This window comes from Cheilinus undulatus, linkage group 22 (genome assembly GCF_018320785.1).
Source record: "Cheilinus undulatus linkage group 22, ASM1832078v1, whole genome shotgun sequence".
Taxonomy (NCBI): domain Eukaryota; kingdom Metazoa; phylum Chordata; class Actinopteri; order Labriformes; family Labridae; genus Cheilinus; species Cheilinus undulatus.
Window position 1 is genome coordinate 6132583 of NC_054886.1, and position 22855 is coordinate 6155437.

The 22855-nt window shown below is 39.8% G+C and overlaps 1 protein-coding gene across 1 annotated transcript in view; it reads left to right on the plus strand.

Annotated features, from left to right (window-relative positions):
• The window catches only part of nrxn2b (neurexin 2b), a 740090-nt gene that overhangs the window by 492787 nt on the left and 224448 nt on the right, over positions 1-22855 (plus strand). The window contains exon 6 of the mRNA XM_041780093.1: positions 19337-19638. Within this exon, the coding sequence (XP_041636027.1) occupies positions 19337-19638 (302 nt within the window). The remainder of the gene's footprint in view (positions 1-19336; positions 19639-22855) is intronic.

Here is a 22855-nt window from a genome sequence, read left to right on the forward strand (position 1 = left end):
CAAAAACTCTACACACATATATATATATATATATATATATATATATATATATATATATAATATTAAACTCAAGAGAAGATAAATTAGTTTCATGTCTTCTTTTGATTTTTAGAGGCTGTTAACAGGCAGCTGTCAGATGTGCTATCATCTTGTGGCTGTACTGCATTACAGCAGAGCAATGATAAACTGATGAAAAAAAACAGTTTTAAATGGAGATACCCATCTGTAAATGTAGGAGGTTTCACTGCTGGGATCTGAATTCTTCTCTCCTCTGTATTTACATTTCAAAGACATCAGTAGAGACGAGTCTTGCCTCTGTCTTTATCCTGTCGTATACAACTCAGCAATAAATAAGCAACACCCTGAAGACGTCAGACTTTTAGTTTAACAGAGACAAGACAAAAAAGTAATTTTCTACAAGAACCCATGATATTAGAATACAGAGTGAAACACTAAACAATGGGTGACTCTTAAGGCTATATGCCAAGGACTCTCATACAATTAAAATAACCCACATAAAACAACAGGCACCCTCCCAATTAACCAATGCTTTTTCATTTTCTTTATGCTTTATTGAATACAACTGTGATACATTGTGAAAGCCTCTGCCTCTCATTAAACCTGATGTATGTTTCTCTGTAGGCAGTCACTTCACATTTCAATAAAAAAAATTAATCTGTTTTTAAGGAGTATCTCATAGACTCCTTCCTTTGTGAGCCCTTTTTTCTACAGGCTTCTTTGTGCAGATATTCAAATGACTTTGTGTCTCCTGAAATATTTCCACACAGTTCAATATCAAGTTAATGAGCCAAGACTGACCAATGCTCAGCAGAGCCATAGGAAGAACAAAATCCATACTTCTGGTTTTCACATGGCTGCTTTGGCTTCTTTCTTTCATGTTGCCGAGGTAAAAGTATACAGACATTACACAGGTCACTGTAGCAGAGAGTAAGCAGCCATCTATGTGGAACAGTTTTCTTGGAAAAGAGCCATATTTGTAGTTAAGAGCACGGGGCCTTGAGTTTCACCAGACTCACTGCAGCACCATGGATAATGTTAATTTTATATTTCAGCTTTGCAATTCATGAGTCTTCCTCAGAGCCAGGAGTTCAAACTGCATTTAGGTTATCTTGCACTCCTACTAGAGCCGTCATTAAAGGGAAAAGGTGTCTGAGAAACTGCCATACCACTAATGATGGAACATGTACACTATGTTTGACTAAGTGGTGCCTAACGACAGGAGGACTTGCATTTCTCAAGTGTACGGCGAGTTCCAGCTGAAGTTAATAGTGCTTATTATGTACTTGGCCTGTCTCACAGTCGGCTCCCCTGTTGGCTAAGGAGCCCACCATTCAGAAGCACATGAGCCGGTCGTTAGTGTCACTTTGCTTGACATTTTCTTTGTGTCCTAGTTGAGCCTGGAGACTGAACACCACTCTGCTGTGATAATAGTCACCTGCCAAAGACATAGGAGACAAAAGAAACGGCTCGAAAAGTGAACAAGGGAAAGGAAGAAGAGAGCGCAAATCAGAGAGATGGTGGGTGGGATAAGCCACACGGCTGCTGCCATGGTGTCTGGGATTCTTGTTTCAGCATGCGTTGTTTCCAAGGTGACAGACAATTAAAGACAACACTTTTATCCTCCTTTAGTCCTGCTCTTATGTTCTCAAATGTTCTTCAAACAAGACTATGGCAAACAGAGGACAGTCTTGTGAAAATGCTAGACATACATTCTTACGATGGTGGTGAGTAAGAGAGCCATAAAGGTCATTCATCAGCATCACGTATTAGCACAAAGTGCTGATGCAGCACAACTTGAGACACACCTTGTTTTCAGTGTCAGTGTCAGGGTTATGCAACCTAACCCACAGTTCGGCTTCCTGTAAAGAATTTTAACATGCAAATGTCGCCTGATTCTGTTCAGCTCCATGGAAAGATTTACTCTCTTTTTTTCTTCGCCACCTGCACGCTCCTGCGGCGACCTTCAAATGCTGTCAATCAAAGCCACGGCGTGAGGGATTAAATTAAAACCAAGCATGCACTCTTAAAATGTGACCTGGAGCTACATTTAAAGACGGGGGAGCTAAAGGAATCTAATCAAGTGTCTTTAGGTCAAGAGCCTCTTAAAATGCATGTCCTTTGCCTGCACACTTAGTCATGGGTTAGAATAAAGTCTATGGACACCTCGTACTAATAAAGTCAAGTGGATGATTTGAATGGGAAATCAGTGCACGTTGTTCCTGGCTAGAGTGCAATGCCAGAACAAATTAAACCTTTTGAAAGTGGCTGTAGAAAAACGTTGTTTTTTCAGTAGTAAAAGTTAAACATCAGTTGCTGATATCTTATACTGAACAGTGATTAAATGAGTTTATAGTGAAGCAGTAATCTCTGCACCAATTAAGTAAAATGGATTTAACACAGGATCACTGCATCTGCAGATGATGGGAAATAAGTCTGCTGAATGTCGCTAAGGTTAGCGATGCTAGCACTTCTGGCCTTTGATTTTTTTTTTTTTTTTTAAGGTTATTAATTACATGCCTTTGCAGAATGCAGTTGAGCATTGGAACAGAGTTAAAGATGACACAGGTTGCATACAACATTATCTCCAGGTTATAAATCTATATACTTCCAAACCTTTCTGGTCCTTCAAGATACGACTGATGTTTTACATTCACTGTGCTTGTTTATGTCCAGGCTGGAGAGCATTTGTGGGAGTAGCTTTAAACATTACCCAGCAGATAGAGTTACTACCAGTTTTTATCAGTGACTGCATTATTTCAACATTATTTGGGACTCTGAGCCTCAATAATTAGAACAAAATATTAATATTTTTTCTGACAGGTCTTTCTAGCGTAAACAGCACATACAGTATATACCTTGTACAGATTACATCCATTTCCCATTCACTTTTCCACAAAAACCAATGATGTCTTTAGGGCACAGTAAAATAGGAAATATTATTCATCAACTTATATAATTATTAAGTTTTTGTTTTAAGAGTTGGCTCTTTGGCATGAGTGAATGGAGCTGGCTCCTGTTTAGGAGCTCCCGTTTTAGAGACAGTTTCCTTTCTTCCATTTTACTTTCCATTTAATACACATTTACCAAACTGGCATCCCCATTTAAATGAGCGAGACTGGGCAGACATTGGCTGTGGAAACACAAGCAAGATGAGCATTTACAGTGCCAGTCTGCAACAAACTATTCTGAATCAAACCGGACAGCTTGGTAGACCTTGCACTGAGGTTGTCTGACTCTTTTTTTAATCTGCCGCTGTTGCTTTTTGAACTTTGTTGCCTGAATATGTCACTGCTTTTGGGGCTTGAAAGTGGCTGAAAACTATTTTTCTTTGTCCTGATTTGAACATATAACTGGAGTTAATTACTGTGGTGTGATGACATCTGTACTAAGTTCCTGGAAAAAACACTCATTTTTTGTCAATTTGAGTACCTATTGTTTGAAAAATCCCTTCCTAGTTACACATCTAATGGAAGAAAAAAACTCCCCTTGCTTTCTTTGCATAGTTAAATTATCACTACCTGGCCTGATTTATAAAGTGGCATCTGGATCTGTTTCATTTGTTTTTACTAGAAAGCAGCTTTAAACTGGACTTGGGATCATATTCTTTCAATACAACACTGGCTAAGAATCCTTCAACGCTTCATTAACTTTTGAATTTAAAGGAATGTAAGGTTCATGACTCACCTATACTCAGGTATGCAAAAGGTGTCTGTAAGGTTCAAGAGCTAAACAAAGGGAAAGGTAACAGCTTGTATGACTGCCGTTCTCATATATCACTTCATTGTGGGCATGTCATCTGATATTGACACCCTTGCTCTTTTGGCAGCATTACTCAGAACAAATGAAACACTCTCAATGGCCCTATAGCACATTCACTAAAGCTTAACAAGCACCTCTTAAGTGAGGGAGGAATGGCCACTGCAACAAAGAACTTTGGCCTCCAGCAAATGAGGTGGGCAGACAGCAAATTATAGCTCCTTCATTACAGGACTGCAATCAGTCCACAGATCGATACATACAGTAATGACCAGCTGAGGAGAAAGAAGAGAGTGCAGAGGAGGTGAGAACAGTGGTCCTCCTCTTCACACTGGTCTCAATGCTTGTGCCAGACACTGGAGACAGAGATCCATAATGTACCCACGAATTACCAATGTAGCTAACTAGATCATGTCACGGGTCACAGCGCTGAATAGCAGGAGATATGCAGCTAATGGTCATCTTTGAGAAATATCTGTATGAAAACTTCTACATGAAAGGCATAAAAATTTGACTTCTACTAGACGTCTAATGATACAATATTCAGTCCAGCAGTGATTGTGCACGGTTCAGTTTTGTGATCAAGGTCATGGCAGACAGTTTGCTTTTTTCTAGACTTTACTGCCCAAAGAAACTCTTTATACTGCCAGTTGAATACATCTTATAACTGAACTGGACTTCTTAGATCAGATTTCATCGTCTCATCTGCACCAAGAAGGAGCTGTAAAAACTGAGAAAAAGCTTTCGCTTTTAGAAGTTTTTGCTTTTAATGTTCACCAAACTCAGAAACTCCAAGCTCAGTTCTGAACAAAAAAGTGAAAAATGATTTGATGGGAAGACCAAGGCCTGCTATTACATGATAAGCTTTTGAATGGTTAACAGTGTGCCTGATTTGAGATTGTAGTGTTAGACCATCACATCTTTTGAGTTTTGCCATCTCTGGCAGAAGGTTTGGCATCCATTTGAAACAGCTAAGGCTTACCAGCCAGAGGCCCCAAAAAAGACAGATTTTTATCCCAACTTGTCAGGCAGTCATGGCAGCTCAACTAGTGGTCACAAACTTCAAAATAAGACACTGTAGCTACTCCTTTAACCAGATTTTCTTGAAGCTGTCTTGCAGCTTACTAGTCTTGAATAACTGAGGCGACAGTTTGAGGAGAATAGATGTCAATTTTAAGGTGAAGTTAAGGACTGTACAGGACTTTGCATACCAGTTCTGTTATTTTGTGGATGTTTTCAGAAGGGTCCAACTAAAAACACAATGCAAATCAACCTTGCACACTGATGTGATGTCTTCATAAAAAATAAAGACCCCTGCCCAGTCAAGGATACCACATGCAGAGGCTAAAAAACGGAGTTGTCACATGCAGAGTAGGTGCACATATATTTCTAATAGCATGCAGCATGTTAGCTGTGATTCTGCCTTAACTGCAAACCCTACTCATATATCAGGTTTAAATGGACTCTTCTTTGCAGCTGGAGTCTATCACTGCCTTTAGTCTGAGCTTTGAATACCACATGTGTTTCTGTTAGGGACAGCTGACAGTTTGGATTTATCTGTGAGGCAGACAAACAAGGTAAAATCCATGAGGAGTGAAACATAAAGCAGGGAGGGGGGGACAGAGATGTGAGCAATCAATCAATCATCTCGCCTCAGCAGCCTCTCTGCACCTCACCCCACCACCCTCTGCCACAGGAACTCTCCCTCTGTCTCACAGAGTTGTCTAGCTTTCCTTTAGTCATTGTTTGTGGTATTTTTTTTTTTTTTTTGCTTTCTCTCTTTCCTCTCCATTGGTTTGCAGACATATCTCAAGAGCTGTGGTGGCTACACAGTATGTGGCCCAAGCTTTTTACAACCCCAGTTCCCAAAAAGTTGAGGTGCTGTGTAAATTGTAAATAAAAATAGAATGCAATAATGTGCACAACTCATCAACCCTTATTTTATTCACAATAGAATGCAGTATGTGGTTTAGAATTGTCTTCCTGGGATATGCAGGGCCTTTCCTGAAAGAGACGTAGTCAGAATGGAAGCATATGTTGCTCTTAAACCTCTCTATTCTTTTTAGCATTGATAGTTCCTTTCCACCTTTCAATAGGCACTAGAACTGTGCCGGGATAACAAGCTAGATGATCCCTCTACTCTTTAGTCAGTAGGACATGATGTCCGTGGTTTCCCAAAAAGAATTTAAAATTTGATTCATCTGACCAAAGAACAGTTTTCCATTTTACCTCAGTACATTTTAAATGAGCTTTGGCTCAGAGAAGACGGTAGCTTCTTTGGTTTCTTCATTGCATTATACAGTTTTAACTTGCATTTGTGGATGTTACAGCAAACTGTGCTGACACACAGTGATTTCTAGAACTTTTCCTAAGCCCATGCAGTGATTTCCAGTACAGAATCATGTCTGTCTTTCATACAATGCTTTCTGAGGACCTCAAGATCCCAAATATCCTAACTGACCTTTAGCTTTGTCCCAGATTCTTTAAATCTTTAAATAATACTATGGATTGTACATGGTGGGATATTCAAAGTCTTTTCATTTGCAGTTTTACATCTAGGAATATTTTTCTGAAATTGTTCCACAACTTTGAGGATTTTTTTTTTTTTTTTTTTTTTGCAGAATGATGAACATCTAACCTTCTTTACTTCTGAGAGACCCTGCCCCTCTGAAATGATTCTTTTTTTTCCCAGTCATGTTCCTGACCTGCTGCACTTTAACCTATTTAGTTGCCCTGTACCGACTTTTTTTGAGGTGTGCTGGTGCCATTAAATACAACATGAGCTAATATTTTTCATGAAATAGCAAAATAACTCAGTTTCAACAGTTCATATGTTGTTTATGTCCTATTGTGGATATAATATGGGTTTGTAAGGTTTGCAAACCATTGCAATCTGTTACTTACATTTTACAAAGTGCCCCAACTTTTTTTGCAATTTGGGGTGTTAATCAGGATCTGCTGGGGCTACATAGTATATGAAGCCCAAGCTTTTTAACAACAAAAGTGCTTTGAATGTATGTATTCCTATATGTGCACTTTCATGGTCCCGTTATTATTTCTGCAGGTTTTTTAACGCCGTCCCAACATTTAAAGAACAAACATTTCCTCCAGGCCTTTGACTGTGCCTTGAAGGGAACGCAGGACACTAGCCGCTGTCTGTGGACGCAGCAGGCCTGTTTGATTCATGAAGCGGCATCAAAGCTTTCCTTTACCCCGTACGTTTCCCGCTGCTCTCTCTCATCTCAATGTTGAATCGTTTCCCCAAAGCTGTCGGATGCTCTCTCTGCAGGGTGGATGGCACTCGTCGGAAGCTAATAGAGGGTGACTGTACATGCACATGTGGGTGTGTTTGTGCGTGTGTAAGAACAGCGAGGTAATGCGATGTGACGAGTGGATTTGCCAGCATGTGGTCATCTAGATATTGCATCTCTTCACATGCAGATGAACACACTTATTCGTCTCTTTTTATTCCATTCTCCCTTTTGTAATTTCCCTTTAAACTACCTAATTACTCCCAATATGTAATCCAATCGGCCAAAAAGCAGTATGCTAAGGTTCATTATGCGTTGACTAATGCACCACACATGTTTGGATGGAACTATTCATGCAGCTCATCTTATTAAACCTGCTCTCTCTCTTTCTCTTTCAGTCTGAGCTGAATCCAATTTAATAGCACATGCCGCACTGCACTATTATTGCTGTAATATCCACCAAAGACTAGTTGAAAATGTCACCTTTGGGGCAGCATTGACGAACGCAGATTGTATTTTTCTTCTAATGATATTCTATTTCCATTTTTGAAGGTATGTTTTGAAAAGTTGGGACATCTGCTTTATTTTCCATGGAATATAATTCAGCACACGTGCTTCAAGAGAGCAAAAAGTCACACTTTCTTATGCTTCCTTTTTGCTCATATTTGATTTTTGCTCACAGGTGAAGCCTAAAGCAGGATTGTTAGCACTGACATTTGTGTGTGGGTTGGACTTGTGATGGCCAGTTGTATTGATTCCACTTGGGTCCAGAGTCCTACACCTATTCCCTGGTTACTTATCCCTCTTAAAGCTCTTACTGTGTAGCTCATAGGGAATCAGCACTAATGAAGCATAAGGGGGGAGGTCAGGTGACTTAGAAAGCCTGGTTTATTCTTCTGCATTGAATCTAAGCTGTAGCCATGCCAGCACTCTACACACTCATGAGCAATATAAACCTGTGTGCTGGGGTGTTCAAGTCCCTCTGCAAAACTCCCAAACGCTACCAGACGGTGCAATTTTTGTGCCAGTTGCTTGTTCCACTGCTACATCCTGCTTGTTTGTGTACAGGATGGCAACTGAAACCTGGAGGGTTTTTTTAAGTTGCAGCTGGTAAATATCGGGCAGCATTGACTACAAAGACAAAAAGAAAGCAGACATTGGAGGGGATAAGAAACAGGGCCCGTGAATCTGCAAAGAGTTTTTTTTTTTTTTTTTTTTTTGCACTTTTTTTTTTTTTGCACTTTTTATCTATTGAGGATGTAGAGATGCATGTATAGTATTGGCCAGCAGGGGGCCATAAATTGCTGCATGAAGAGATTCTAGGACTGCAAGCATTAGATCAGAGATGTACATGCTTTTGTATTTACCTTGTATTTAAGCATGCATCCAACTGTGTCATCTGCATATTTTAAAATGTTTGACTACATGTGATGCATGTTACTGGATGAGAGAGGGCACACCAGGGACCTCAGGCCATATACATGACTGTGCAATTCTCATCGCACACTTGGATTTGCCTCAAGGCACACTATTTGAGAACCGCTGCCCTAGTTTATGAAAGAGTGCAGTGGCAGCGCTTTTTTGGATACCCCTATGGTATATACTGTATAAAACATGATAAAGTGTCGTCAAGTGCCCTTCCAGTGTGCAATAGGTGAAACAAATCCATCTAGGTTACCCAAAAGTTCTTATCACCTATTGCCCACCTAACAATAAGTGATAAAGAGCCCTTTAGATGCCATTCCAGTCAAGGAATGTGATAAAGATTCTCCAGGGTGCCATTCACATGGGCAAGAAGTGACAAAGTGCCACTTTAGATACCCTTCCTGTTAACATTAGGTGCCCTTTGCCCCCGCACCATTTTGGAGTGGTCCTTTTTGCTGCTACAGGCCTTTCACAAAATTTTGTTAAAAAACAAAACAAAACAAAAAACATTGTATAAGGCACTTTCCTTATGATTTCCTGAATTAAATGCAAAAGTTACATTCCTAAGTAGGGCTGCAACAAACGATGATTTCAATGAATCGTATGATTATTCTCTTGATTAATCGATGAATTGGGTGTTTCCCGGGGGGCGGGGTCCCTTGTTTAAAATTTTAACATGGATATTCCAAGGCTGTCAAAATAATGTTAGAGTTTAAATGTCTTTATTCTAAAACTAAAACAAAACTTTTCAAGTTCTGTTCAATTAAATGACTTGAACATTCCACAGAATAAACACAAAAAATATGATAAATTATTTTTAAAAATTAAAATATTTTCTCTTATTACTTTGCCTCCCTCCTTACAAACATACATGAACACTTTAAGATCATACTAATAACAACAGCCTGCAGATATGATTTAAATGAAAGGCTCTTAAAGTGGGATTCTGCTTTTATTACGTCCTCTTGTGACTATTTTATCCCAGAGAAGCCACAGGTCAGCCTCAGCCTGTAAAAGTTATTGATATTATGATAACTTATAAACATTTGTCACTCACTTATTCAACAAGCTAACGTTAGTCTGTTCATGCTTGTTGTCAGACCGACCCGCACTCACGGACAGTCACACAAACTCTCTCCATCACACACACACAGACACTCACTCCCAACAGCCATGTGACTGCAGCTCAAGCTTTTCCTCCTCCTTTCTGTTTTAGCGAACATTTAGAACACAAAATGAGGTTAATATCATGGATTACATGAACACCTGACAGTCCAGTGCAATTGTTTTTATCCAGTCTCGTATCGTAACAGAAACGAAACTCAAGTTCTGCCAAAGTTTTTACGACAATGAGCTATTTTTAGATCGCTAGGGTCTCATCTCCGTCCAAAGACACGGTTGATGAAGAATATGTCTACCTAATTTTTCCGCTAATCATCAGATTATAATCAGAGGAGTACTAAACCAAGCCAGAGTAAAGTTTTTCAGCCGTCTGCGTGTGACGTCAACAGCCCCGCGTCACGCCAAGTGATGCCATAATCGTGCAACACAACGAATCGACACATTCATTTCCAACTTTTTCAATTATCAATCGTTTTTATTGATCTGTTGTTGCAGCTCTATTCCTAAGTGCTGAATCCTTTTTTTTGGAAGCTTTCTTTAGGTATTTTTGGTCATGCACCTTCAGAGGTTGAGTTGAATGTGCTCTTTTTATTCATTGATCTTGGTGTACCTTGGGCAAATAAAGAGAAACCCACTGCTTTATCTGCATACTTCATACATTCTTTGTACACCACTTTACATGAAACAAAGGTTTGTTTGGGTTCCTCTATTTTTCTTTCTTCATCTGAAATGATTTATTAGCTTGTGAGTGCAGAGCTGGTAGGGCTATGTTTAAAATATTCAAATGAATAGCTGTGTTTATGCTGCCTCTGTTTTGGTGCTTTAATCCTTATCTACCTAACTTTGCAAAAGCTCCAACAATATCAGCAGAATCTTTAAGGCTGTGTTTACTTTTTATCTTCTGAACTTTCATTTTATTTTCTGAGGCCACTGAACTTCTACTGACATGTATGAAAAATGTGTGACATAAGATGCTGCTGATTTATGACAGACACATGTTAGTGGATAATACTAGCTTACTTTTTGATATGGTTTCCTAGACGCAGAAAGTATGATTTTGACTCTTAAAATATATATGATGTTAAAGGTCTGTTCACAAACTGCAACAGAATCAAACACCAGAGGAACTCAACATTTAATTAATAATAAAGACGCCATTACAGGTGGCTAAATTTCAAATGAGTCGTTTCTGTAATATAGTCGCCGCTGACTGTAAGGTTAATTGAGACCTTGACAGCACTTAAGTCTGTGCTGCACACTTGTGTGTCTCGTCTTACCTCTAGCTACAGTGCTGGCTCTTGGGTCTTACAGTGAGAGATTTGATCAGAGAGAAAAGAATGGACTCCAGGGTCATCTGCACATGTAATCACCACAGTGCTGCCCAGGGAGCCACACTACAGTACATGAAACAGATGTATGGCAGCCATGACATTCAACAGAGCTGACACATTCTCAGGGAGAGATGTAAAGAAAATAAATTCTGTTATTAGTTTTTATGTGTTGAAAGCAAATCTGAGTGATTCTCCTGGGAACAGGGAGACAGAGGTCTTCCAGAGCGGCAATTCCTATAATCATAGGGTCATCTATAAAACACAGAAAAGAGCAGAATGGAACCACATACCTATGAAAAGTGGACATGGCTGACTTCAGGTTGTAATGGTGTTTTTTCCATCCTGCACCCTGATGGTTCAGATGTCACGGCTCAATGCGTGCATTCATACTATAAATACGTAGAGGAAAAGGCAGTCATACATGACAGCATCCAGCACAGCAAACTTAACTGTTTGCTAACCAGAAATAATCAATACGCTTGTGCTTAAGACTACACTATTCAAGACCACTGCCCCTCATTGCTGATTGGTCCTGTCACTATCTAACTGGGCCCAAACTGTTCAGACAGGAGCTTTGCAAGACGGATTTGCCAGTGAAAAAAAACAGAAACGGGCGTATCCATCTGCTTTGCAAGGTTAGTCTGCAGCTCCTTCAAAGCACAACATGCAAAAATCTTTACAAATCTGTTCAACCCATTTCTTGTAAAAAATAAACTCTCATATGTATTTGAAAGCCACTGACAAGTCTGGAATTTTTTTAAGTATCTGAAAATGAGATGTTTATCCAGATATGTCAGGTGAATGAGGCTCAAAGTAAGTGTTCAGAGGTTTTTCTGACTAGAAATAAGATGGAGTGATGTCCAAGTTTTTGCAGGTGTAGCTATTTGTTGTTTCAGTGAGTGCTTTTCCTTATTATCACATTAATGAAGTTGAAGAATAACAGATCAGAGCTGGTCTCAACTGGTATTGATGGAAAATCCAGAGTCCAGCCAGTCGGAGACCGAGACAAGACAGAGTAAAAATGCTCTGGAGTCCAAGGCCAAGACATTCAAAATGTGGTCTTGAAATGCAAAACAAATGTAAATGCAAAACAAACAATAATTAATTCTAAACTATAACCAACACAACATTAGATTAAACTAGGGGTGAACACATTTGAAAAAAATATCTCATTTTGGTGATTTTTTTTTTTTTAAGATTTATTTTTGGGCATTTTTGTGCCTTTATTAGATAGAGGAAGACAGTGGATAGAATCAGAAACAGAGTCAAGAGTTGGGGAGAGACATGGAGTGAAGGGCCTCAGGCCGGATTTGAACCTGGGCCACCCGCATACATGGGGAGGGCCTTTAACCACTAGGCCACCTGCTCCCCGTCATTTTTGTGATTTTTGACCCATTTAGCAAATTGGATATGAACTGTTATATTTGAGGGAATGGTAATTCTATATAATTATCATATTTAACAAGAAAATCATTCAAAAATGAAGAAAATAGGATTCTATTTGGTGTACTATTCCAAAAAATATGCCACTAGAATGATTGCATGATATTTAATGCATAACATCTCTGCTGCAAAAAAAGTTTTAAACTGGCATTTTGACACAAATTTCAGATCAAAGAAATATTGCACCCTCTGTGATTTGAAAATTGCAGTAGGCCATATTGCAGTTTAACCTAATTTTGAGATTAATTGCCCAGCCCTACTTGAGACCAGTCTCAAGACCAAGACCGTTCTCGAGTACTACAACAAGAACAATCAGTGAACAAAGAAGAAACAAAACACACAGAGGAAGAGTAGCACAAGATAACATGATGGCAGAGTGTGAAGACCTACCTCTTTTAACAATGGGCTCTATGGGGATTTGCTCACCATTGAAGCCACCCTCCAGAGGCCAATCAAGGAACTGCAGATTCCGCCATCTCCTCTTTATCAACAGTTTCCTGTCCTTAAGGTTGCCTTCAAGATCACACGGATCAATATCCATTCTGGTATGAGACGTGTTTAACAGTCTGGTCAGTATTGCTTAACTTTGACACTGGAGTCAAGAACAGTTTCTTTGAATGGGTTCACTGTAAAATGATTTACCAGGAGGCCATCGTCTCCACTGTGGCCCGTACCTTCCTCATTGTCTTCCTCATCCTCGCTCCTCTCCAGCTTTATCTCCTCCTCTCAGCCTGCCATTCATTAAACTAAGGCCAGTGTTTCTGTTCGCTGGCCATTACATGTGGCTCCATCTTGCTGAGCTCATGGAAGCAATCACAAGCTGTTTGTTGCTTAATGTTAACAGCCCATACTTTGGAAGGGGGTCCAACTTAATACATAATTGAAAATGGTCGCTGTGGTCCATTTGGTACGCTTTTGTTCTCCCTACATCAGCAGCTCAGGCACCGCCTGGAGGCTGCTCTTGGGGGGATTTGTTTTTGTTTTTTTTGTTTTTTTTGTTTTTGTTCCTCTATGTCATTTTTTCCCCTCCATCTCTTTCCCGCTCCCCTTTGATGCTTTTTATTTCAATGACAATTCACACTTCAGTTGAGATTGCTTTAAATTTCGATTCCAGCCAGAATGTTCTTTTAAGTAGCTGTCTCTGTCTGGATGCCATTTGTCCTTCACTTCCTTGATCCCCCCCCACACACACACATAAAATGTTGTCTTTAATGTGAGTGCATGCACCATTTGTTTATCTCAAAGGGAGCTCTATCATCGCCTTTATTGTTTAAGACATACAACAGTCAGTTTGTCACCTAACACTACACTTAGTCTGCCTCCTGCTATGGCCTTATTTCCTTCTAACATAACCTCCATCTAGTGGTCTTTCTCTTCGTGTTAATGAGGAATAAACTTTGGCCCATGAATCTCATCCGCTCATTGACCTGCTCATGGTCATATCCCCTTACAATGTGTGCAGATATCAAACTGACACTGTCATCCATCACTACTTCTCCTCTTTCCTGAGATTGCTCCTGTGGCGAACTTGCTCGCTCATGAGATTCAGCTTTCAATCTGTCTGCCAGCGGACCACCTCCCCTCTCCCCTCCGGCCAGCCCCGGCCTCTCTCCCTCCTCAGGGAAATGCACTGATGCCTTGGCGTAATTCTGCTGAAATGGAACTTCAGGATAAACTAGATTTGATGATCCACCAGTACACGAGCCTCTTGGCGAGTTTCCCCCTCCTTCCTCTTTCGTGTTTCAGGCGTAAACCTCATTACCTGAGGCTGATTCTTCAATCAGAGCCTCCCCAGGGAGACAGAGGTGAGAGGGGCCAAACGAACAGAGGAGGTGTCACTTCAGATCACAGTTTGTGTTGGAAACCAGTTCAAATGGGAAGAGTTATTTTAGAGATCAGAGACATCATTCATCTTCCTGACAGTTTTTAAGAGAAAGTGAAGTGGGATTCAAGTCAGTTTCCTGAACTGCTGAATCGTTCTCTCCTGTGTTCTTAGTGGAAGGATGCCAAGAGCTTGTTAGCTAGAAGCACATGCACATTTCTCTTAGAGAAACGCCCCTTTGTAAGGGCATAAGACTGCAGGGCAGTGTGCAAACACAGAGGGCACACAGAAGTGAGAGGAGAAGAAACAAGAAATCAGTAACGTTCACAGTAAAATAAACTTTAAAAACAATCCCAATACTTTAAAAAACTTCAGGAGAGCCAAAGTGGATGCAGCACTGCTCCAATGACAGCAACAGAGGGAGATTTAATTACATTTTTAGCCCTGATAGTAGATATTAAACATGCTACAAACACATGTATTGGTTGAAATCACAGATTTAGACAGTGATTTCATCAGAAATGACATGCTTTATGGTGTAATAAGAAAAGGATGCATTCCAAATGACTTACACAAATAGTTAAAGGTCACATATTTTACCCTTTTAAGACAAGTTGATATTGTTCTCAGAGGTCCCCAAAACATGCCTGTGAAGTTTGTTGCTGATAAAACACTCCAGTGTAGGATTTTTGCATGTCTAAAAAAATTACCTCTGTTTCAGCCCTGCTCAGAACAAGCTATTTCTGTGTGGCTTTAAATGTTACTAATGAGCTGTCTGACTCTGCCCATGACTCCGCCCCTCTCAGAAAATGGATGTGGCTTTCTTGATCCACCTCGGAGCTGGCAGCTGAGAGGAAGATCAGGATAGGAGGGCAGGACTCTGTTCCAAGCAGGGAGGGCCAACCAAATTCTGGGGGCGGGGCAAACTCCCCACATGACATCATGAAGGGAAAATCTGAGAACGGCTTGTTTCAGCACACATTTTCTGAAAGGTGGTGGGGGGGTTCTGATTCTTAGGGGATTGTGGACAGGCCAGGGGCACATATTTTTGTTAGAAAAGCCTGAAAAAGAGTATTTTGCATGATATGTGACCTTTAAATTTTTTAAATGATGGAACATTGCTTAACCCTCGGAGACTGATGTTGTATACGCAAAGAAGAGGCACAGGTTTTTAAAAGTGAAATAACTTTTGAAACATAATTCATAGCTTCTTATGTTTTTTTTTATCTGAAGGCCCTCTGTTTTGGCGTTCTAATGACGCTATCCACGCCTCCATAGCCCTTACGGTAGCTTTTCTAGCAAGTCCAAACCTTGGGTTACTTTCCAGGGTCTGTAAAGATTAAATCCACACCAGTAAGTCTGATATGAAATTTCTCTGTATCCATTTTTTAATCCAGTTTTGATTGTCTCTCCTGCTAGCTTAGCATTAGCCCCTATGTCAGTTCCCAAGATAAATGTCACATGGGCTGACAACCAATGGCAGGCTGTTCTGTTGTCACATCATCACTGGAGGACAGAGTCTTAACTAGGCCTGAATGGCTTTTAATGGAGAGAAAAGGAGACTGACAGCCTGTAATGTGTCCCGTGTCTCTGCAGACAGGAATTATATTGAATAATGGCTCATAATCAGCCAATTTAAAAATTGCAAGGACTTTTTTCGTAAATATGTGAATATTTTGAAGACTTTTTCGTCACAGAATGATTATTTTTTAGTTTTCAAGATTTTCAAGTCTTCACCATTATTGTTTACTGTGTGTCCTGCACATTCACTCATGTGTAAAGAAAGGCTTTTACTGTTTTACATAAGTGTCTGACTAAAAGACCCTTACACATGTGGTAGAAATGCAATAAAACTAGGAATAAAAAATGTATTTTGTTGTGCCATTCTTAATCTAGCACATTTGAGTGCTAGATTAAAAATCTGCTCTGATGTGTCCTTAGATTTTGTACTTATTTTAGATTAAATCAATGACATTTGGATTAAAAAATGGATAAATGTCAGAATTTTTGATTTGAAGATTCTTTTGTTAATTCAGATGTTAACTTGTGATTAGTTGGTGATTAGGATGTGGATTTATGCAGGGAAAAGACTGGGTAATTTCCTACTAATTATTATAGATGCATTTTTTTCAGACTAATTTTGTTTGCTAAACTTTGTCTATATTATCCTCTAATATGAGACTCCATGGGAGGAAGTACAATGCAGCCATATGGCAGCCTTATGGACTTTCATCCTTCAAAGCATTTTATTTAAACTGAGTGCAGTTTTAGTCATAAAGGAAGAGATTCCTTTACTGGAGCTGTAAGTGAGACGGTGCCAAAGATGAGGGAAGAAGAACAATACAGCCTGATGGCTTCACTACCAAGAATGCATGCGTGGCAAATGGCAGCCAATCATCGATACTGTGTTTCTATTTTTAAAAAGTTTTCTCCAAAATGAAGAAATGTAGTATAACCCTGAGTCCAGTGTTATTTCAAGAAGATAAATTAGTTATCTCAATAACAAATCAAATTCAATAAAAAGGTGAAAGAAATCTGTTTCAGAATCTGCAACCCCATGAATTGTAGTGATAATATAATCTTTTATAGATTTATGGGCCTGGACCCAGAAACAAGCAAACAGCAGATTTCCCTTTAAGAAATGTTAAAAATAACCTATCACATATCCAAAGTTGTATTTATATAACCTTTATCCATTAATCTTTCCACTTCGAGTAGATTAAATGTAAATAAAAAGCTCTGATCCTCTGCTCTCTTGCTCCCCGCTTTGACTGGTGTGATTGACGCGTCACTGTCTCTAGAGTTGTGGCTGTGGTTCTTTCTGTTGTGACAGCTGCAGCAGGTGTTTGTTCACTTCCTGACAGATGCACACCGTGTCGTCCCCTGCTGCTGTTAGGCTGCTGTTTGACATGTGTCCATTGTAAAAACTGCCTGTTTTGACTGGAAGTGTTGGAACGGAGCTCAGTGTGGTGGAAGGCAGCGGCGTGCCGCAGTCGGACTGACAGGCATTAGCAGAGTTGTCAACACCTTTCATTCTTGCTCTTCTCTGTTTGGCTTTTCCAGTTGCTCTTTTGATCTGCTTTGTCTGGTCTTGGCATCTGTGCTTCTCTTGTCAGTTATTTTTCTTTTGTTTTTTTACTCACTTGTCTCCCTTCCTGCTGAATGTTTTCATTATCAAGCTTGTGTTTTATTCATTGTCAAAGTATTTGGAGATTCTAATTAAAATCCATCTCTAACTTTTTTTATCAATCACCACAGCTAATCCATGCCATCTTAGAATATCTGACCCAATCAGATGTTCACAAAAGCATGGTAATGTGATCAATCAGTGTTAGAAGTTTCTTAAGAAGTGAAAAAGTGAAACAGAAAGCAGTAAGGAGTTAATCTGCTCACAGTCAGTATTTATGGACTTAAAAAGCTCAAATCTGGCTTCATAATGCTTTTTAATAAAGTTTCCCTTCAGGCGTCTTGTAAGAGATTTAGAAATACTCTTCCTTGAATAATAATTTCACCTATAATTTGGGTTTTATATTGTTTATTTTTCAGCTAAAAATGGTACAATGACTAGTTAAAAATTCTGAAAAGCATACCAGTTTCCCTCTATATTAAAAAAGTCTGGAATACATTATAAAAATATGTGAATACTTTCACAAGAAATGTTTAACTGCAGGGTAAATGAAGTTGCCTACTTTACTGAAACACATGTATTCTATGTGCTTCTCCATTGGAGGCTTCATGCCACAGTTTGGCATGAGAAGGCTGCAAAGAATTGCTTGTGATTGACCCCCAAGATGCAAAATCAGACTTGTGGAAATTGTTAAATGGTTAAAATAAAATTTAAATGGTTAAAATGAGAGCACAAATAAATGTCCATCCTCTGGAGTTTCTAGAACAAAGAAACTTTACAAGTCAGATAAACATCCGAAAGGGTCACTTTTCTTATATCTGCTAAATAAAAGAGTATTTAACATAACAACTTACATAGAAATAAGTGTGACTGCCCTTATTCAGTTGACCTTTCTTTTTTGTGTAGCATCAGTTCATTACCAGTGCTATCTCTAGACACTTTACAAAGAGGACAGGACTAGACTGTGTTCTAGTGGAGTTTTTCCATTACATTGAGTGGCTTGGCACTACTTTTTTTAACTTGGCATGGCAGCCCATTTAGCCATTGGGATCTTCTTCTCCACCACAACCAAGCTTCCCGTTGGCGTCTAGAGCTCATGATGCAGCATTTTGAGTAGATGACACTAAATATCTGTGCACAGTAAGCATCACTCTGTTTCACTGGAAGAAGAAGCACCCTTTGTTTCTACGTCAAAGTTTAGCCTTCCTCTTGTATTGGTGATCTGGCAGGTATTTCAGAGTTTGGTGCAGTGGTTATTACTTAAACATGTCTGCAAGGTGTCCCCAAATGATGACAAACTGCTGTGACGTCAGACGGGGTGAGCATGGGCCCTGCATAAGAGCCAGAGCTTTAACCCGACACTTTGCTGCATGTAAGCATGAGAAGTTATGTTGTATGTAGGCTGTTGAAGGTTACACTTGCATATAACTACTCAACCGAAGTGAAGAATAACAACACAAACACAATAATAATCTGCACAGAGGACCAAAGGCTGGCGGAGCAAACTGCAAACTTTAGCCATACTCTATTTGACACACTAGCCGAGTCGAGTATGATTAAAGTTAGCAGTTAGCAGCTAAATTTGACTATTTTTTGGGCATTTTCTTCATTGCAGACCAGTGGTTTAAACACATTTTAAATGCCTGTTTAGGCAGATCAGCCTTGAAAAGCTCAAATCTAAAATGATTTTGCCTGCTCGCAGGCCAAGTTTAGTTGTATTGCAATTCGGTAGCAATGGGTGCTGCTAGTGGAGCAATTTGCTTGCATACATCAGTAGAATCATGGCAGTTTTATCTGAACTAAACAGCATTTTTTTTTTTTTTTTTTTTTCAAAAGAGGAGCAAGCAGGCTAAACTTGTACATCGGGGTGTGGCCATCTCTTAAACCTCCCTCCCAGCTCTGTTGATGTTGTAACATCAATGTTTTAAAGGCTTTTTTCTTTAATCCCAAGGTTGATTAACCTCAGCTGAAGCTCTTGGGTTGACTACCTTTTCTAACTCACCTTTTCTTCTTTCTTTTCCTCTGTGTTTTCCTCCAGGTAAGGAAGAGTCAGTCGCCACCTTCAAAGGCAATGAGTTCTTCTGCTACGACCTCTCCCTGACCCCCATCCAGAGCAGCACGGACGAGATCACGCTCTCCTTCCGCACGCTGCAACGCAACGGCCTCATGCTGCACACCGGCAAGTCGGCGGACTACGTCAACCTCTCCCTAAAGAGCGGCGCCGTTTGGCTTGTCATCAACCTGGGCTCGGGGGCGTTTGAGGCCCTCGTGGAGCCCGTCAACGGCAAGTTCAACGACAACGCCTGGCATGACGTGCGCGTCACCCGCAACCTGCGCCAGGTAAACACTTCCTGTGTAAGCCAGGGCTGCTGCAGCTGGAATGGCCACCCTATCTAACTAAATCCCCATCTTTACTTTGTCTTTTTTTATTTCTGCAAATAGACCACAGTGGGAGTGCTTCCTTCATCTTTTCTTCCTGTCATCTCTTCTTCTCTTTGCTGCCCACCTTAACAGAAGTTTCTCTATTCCAGGTCCAAGTTGAAGTCGAGGCTGTTGCTGTTTGTTTTTCTTTCTTCTTAAAATCTTTTTACCAGCAAAAATCCTTCTCACCCTCATATTCAAAAACTATTTAAAATGAAAAAGTGAAAATATCAAGCTAAATGCTACTTTACTAACAGATAACATACATTATAATTAAATTAAAGGCAGGTATGCACATTTAAAATGCCACCAAGCACATTTTCTGCACTGTTATTAATGAACAAGCGAAGAAATAGCCCTGCTCAGTATAAATGCGCATAATGTACTTGCCTACACAATGCAATGCACCCTTATTCATCAAAGGTGACGATGCTCTTAAACTCCTTCTGAACAAATTGCCCAACACATCTTTACAAACCTTTAATCGCAGCTAATGGAAAACAAAAGAGCACCAACAACCTGAATCCTTGTGAGTCTCTGCATGCATCCTGCACATACACAAATGCAGACCTGCACTGCACTTAATGTACACTCTCTGGACCCCCTAGATGGGGGGGTCATCAATTGGCAGCTGCAGATAGCAGCAGTGAGATACAATCAATTCCACTTACACTCGCTCTGCTTACTTGCTCACATTTTTTGGGGGTAATTGTAATTGGAATGAATGGCTTGTCCAACCTAATAATGGGCATTGTAAGCAGTCCCAAATGCAAACAAGCCTGATGTGAATGCATTTACTCCAAGATAGTGCATCAACTTCTTTGTGAGCATCTGCAGAATCTTTGAAGAAAGTTAAAGGAAGAATAAGCAACTGATGTTATCAAAGTCTTGTACTTGTGAATTCAAAAAGAAAAGCCTCCCCACAGGATAAAGGAAAGTGACTCTTAATGTGCACTAAGTGCTTTTAAATTATAGGGAGAGATTACCATGCCAACCAGACTGCAGTTTCTTTCATGCTGCAATAATATTGCTATATGTTTCAGCGGAAGCCTAGATGGAGAAACTCTCCGTGACCTGTGGAGCTGATGTTTTTCTAGTATATACTGTTCTTGCTCAGGAGATAAAGGCAGATGATGCACTCATACATCATATACAGGGTAAAATATGTTCTGTAGCGCTTTATGCTACAAACAGAGTGAGACTGGTTTTATGGCTTTTGGACGAGGACACGTTGTTAAAGATTTACAGCTTTTTGCAGAGGTCAGACTGCAGTCTTGTAACAATAGTCACTGCCAGATTCAGCAATCTCAGAGCCATTAATGCGAGTGGGACTCAACCCACAGACATGACAGACTGCATAGTGGTAGGACAAGATTCAAAAATGGATTAGATTAGAAAATACATCGTAAATATACAGTGTTTACTGCACCGTTTACAGGTGGTAAATGGACTTGAGCTTGTACAGAGCTCTTCTAGCCATCTGGCCTTACTCAACCTTCACACAGTGATAGTGAAGTGGCCATCAGTATTGACCTAATCCATTCATATGCATCAATACACATGCACACTCTCTCTCCCAAAGATACATTGACATGTAACTGGAGATGCTGGAGATTGAAACCATGACCTTCCAGCTGTAAGGCGACCAACTCTCCCTACTGAGCCACAGCTTATCCAAACGTAAGGACGAATGAAACCAAGGCTGGAGCCAGGAGTTTTACATATCCAGGGCTTAGCCCAGACAGTGGAGGGTCTAGAGCAGTAGTTCCCAAATTGTGTGGCATGTGTAAATGTGCCATGGGTATTTGTACAGCCATACGATATTACAACAAACTCTCAACCAACTAAAGATACTGTAAGGGGCATTATAGGGAATTTTTGCCTGGATATGACTGTGGTGTGCCTTGAGAATTTTGCTTGATCCTAAGTGTGTCTTGGGTAAAAAAACAAGTTTGGAAACCACTGGTTAGGGCCATTCTTTTTCTGGATTTGTCTGTATTTTTTTTTTGTAACTTTTTTTGAGTGGCTGGGAAATCTCATACTAATGCATATTCAAAACACTTTGCATTAACAGAAAAGATGGTTGCAAGTAGCTGCAGCACAAAGACAAACAGGTGTTGCATATATGCTATTCAAAGTGCTTTACGTACAGGCATATTTAAACTCTGCAAAAACATAAATTGCTTCACAATGGAAATAGCCTGATGGACCATTTTGACAGGTGGACAGCCTGTTTAAATCCTGTGAAAATGTTTCTGATGGAAATTTCTTGTAGACAGACTCCAAGAAAAAGATGAGAGACTAGGTGAAACATTATATAAACTCTATTATAGGTATCTAAATATCACTTTTGGGCCTTTACACATCAGGAGAGTGCTCCAATGTGTGGGCCCAAAAGTACTGTAGGTGGGCTGCAAGAGGTCATATCCAATAACTAAAAATCCTAGGAGTTTTAGAATGACTAAACATGTAAATTATCGTAAAATATTTGATGAATTGTTATTATTTTAAGTCTCAGAAGTAAAAAAAGAAAAACAGCCAGAAGTTTAAACTCATGTCACCTTTTATCATTGCTTTTTATCTGATGTATAGAACCAGTGTCACGGTTTAACTGGTGTTGCATTAACTGGTGACACCATTAACCATTTAACTATAGCACTCGTCCCCTGATTTTCAGAATGTGTAAGTGTCCTCAGTTAAATATTAGAAAGGATCATTTACGTGTCTCTGCAGATGCCTGATCAAAACAAAATAAATGGTACTGGCTCAAAATTGTACTTTGTGACCCTGCAAACACTTTGCAAGTAATACAAATGAATCTGAAAGCAAAGCATTTGCAGTGAAATTCCCTATTTTTGAAACAGAAAGAAAGATAAAAAGTTGGTACAAATCTCAGCCTCATGTTATGGTTGTACAAGGGGTTTGGTGGGCCGTAGAAGATTTTCAGGTATCAAACTGGGCAGCATACTAAAGTCAGGAAAGGCTGCATTAGAGTGTTCAATCCAATAGCGTGTCTGCCTGAAGGATTATTTCCCTTGTGACGCCATTTATCTTTGTGTTTTCTGTTAATGCAATGCCTTTTGAATATGTATTCATGTGAGACTCCCGGCCTTTGTAAAAATTTCTACAAATGTAA